We start from the raw sequence: 1735 nt of genomic DNA on the forward strand, positions 1-1735 counted from the left end.
GAATGAAATGATGGAAGGATAGATGGATGGGTAAATGAATGGATGGATGATGGATGGATGGATGATGGATGGATGGATAGAAGAATGAATTGATGGATAGAAAGATGGATGGACATTAGCTGCTATGTTAAAGTAGGAGCGTAGAACAAACTCATATTAGTATTTTGTGTTTGTTTAAAAGATAAAGTTGATCCGGTCCCAGAAGTGATCGGCTCAGAGGCCCTGGCCCTCGTTCTGTTGTTTGGGCTCTAAGTAGCCGTTAGCTTGTCAGTTCTGTCAGAACGTTTCCAACATTAGTCTGTCCACAGAGCTGTCAATCACAGGTACTATATTAAATGTTAATAACTCTTCCATTTTATTCCACTTCAAAATGGCCAAATTATTCCTTTAAATGCTTCCAGCGTGGAAAAAAGTTTATTTAAGCTAAAAGTTTTCATTCGTTCTTCTAATGACAGTTTGTGTATAAAACACAATGCAGAACCGGTCTTGAACCAGAACTGGCAGAAGGCTCCTCAGAGGTTCTTTCAGGGTGTAAAGTGCTTCACTTTTATATTTATTTCAAACAGGTGGCGGCTCAGGGGAGTCCAGACTGGGATTATTCTTATTGCCAGTCAAACGTGCGCTTCACCAGCCTGAAGAAGGTCCGGTTGTGTTCTCGTAGGAAGGAGCGCAGCTGCTGCAGAACCGTTCCGTTAACCGACGGGTGAGGGCGTCCCTTGGACTCGTGAAGGCACCGCTCGCGCCCGTCGCTCCGGATGCAGTAAAACCCTTTCGTCTGGTTGAAGTAGAAGTTGGAGGACACGATCCTGGGAGGCAGGTTCAGGAAGCGCTCCACCTTCTGGAGCTCTGGCAGAGGGTCCCGGATCAGAGCGTCCCCGTCTACGATGTGTATCTGCTCCAGGGGGAAGTGGTGCAGCCAGTTGTGCATGTGGACGTCGTACAAGCTCCTCTGGATAGCCTTGTAGCGGATATTCAGGGCTCCGCTGTGCACCAGCAGGTTCTCGATGGCCTGCACCGGCTTGTGGTTCTCCAGCCGGTTGAAGTACACCTGGGTGTAGTCCGAGATGACCCGCTGTGTCGGGTCCCGCAGGATCAGCAGCAGTTTTATGGACGAGTTCATGGCGCAGATCCGCTCCGGTGCGAGAGCAGACGTAAAGTAGCCGGGAGTTTTTTCCACGGTGATCTGATGGGGGTACGAGTAGGGCATGAGCTGCCGGTACCACTCCAGGCCCTTGGCGTAGTTGTCGTCCCAGTCAAAGAAGTGCACCTCGGTGGCAGCAACAGCGACTTCAGGGTGAATGTCCAGCATCTCCAACAGGGCCCTTGTACCCCCTTTGCGTACCCCAATAATGATGCTGTGTGGAGTCCGTTTGCTCGTTCCCGGAGGTGGAGCTGGTGTTGCATCCTCAGAAACGTTTGCTGCTAGTCCTGGATGGACGCCCGGAGTTAGTCCTGCCTGAACGAGCTCAGGTGGAGCAGCATGCACCTGGAGGACCAGCAGAAACACCAGGAAACACGCCATCGGGCCAAAGGAGCGACGCCCGGCAGGCAGGAACACGGAGGAACTGAGGTTTAGCTGCAGACGAGCAGCTGAACAGGAGCAGGAGCAGAAAGGAACGAAGACTTTGTGTGCCTTTGAATTTCAGCTGGAGGAGGACGAGTCATCAGCAGACCGCAGAACATCTGCAGGGAGACAGAGACACAAAGAAGAAAAGGCTTTCAGATTTCAGGCCTG

The 1735-nt window shown here is 51.4% G+C and overlaps 1 protein-coding gene across 1 annotated transcript; it reads right to left on the reverse strand.

Annotated features, from left to right (window-relative positions):
* Window positions 1–497: 497 nt before the first annotated feature.
* Window positions 498–1522, reverse strand: hs3st1l1 (heparan sulfate (glucosamine) 3-O-sulfotransferase 1-like1). Its single transcript, XM_037684635.1, has one exon. The coding sequence runs from the start codon at window positions 1520–1522 to the stop codon at window positions 602–604; it is 921 nt and encodes a 306-aa protein (XP_037540563.1). The 3' UTR covers window positions 498–601.
* Window positions 1523–1735: the final 213 nt, after the last annotated feature.

Source organism: Nematolebias whitei, chromosome 1 (genome assembly GCF_014905685.2).
Source record: "Nematolebias whitei isolate Nwh7 chromosome 1, NemWhi1, whole genome shotgun sequence".
NCBI lineage: Eukaryota > Metazoa > Chordata > Actinopteri > Cyprinodontiformes > Rivulidae > Nematolebias > Nematolebias whitei.

Coding starts and splice junctions, on each gene's coding strand:
- hs3st1l1 (XM_037684635.1), bottom strand. CDS start 1,522: ATGGCGTGTTTCCTGGTGTTTCTGCTGGTCCTCCAGGTGCATGCTGCT.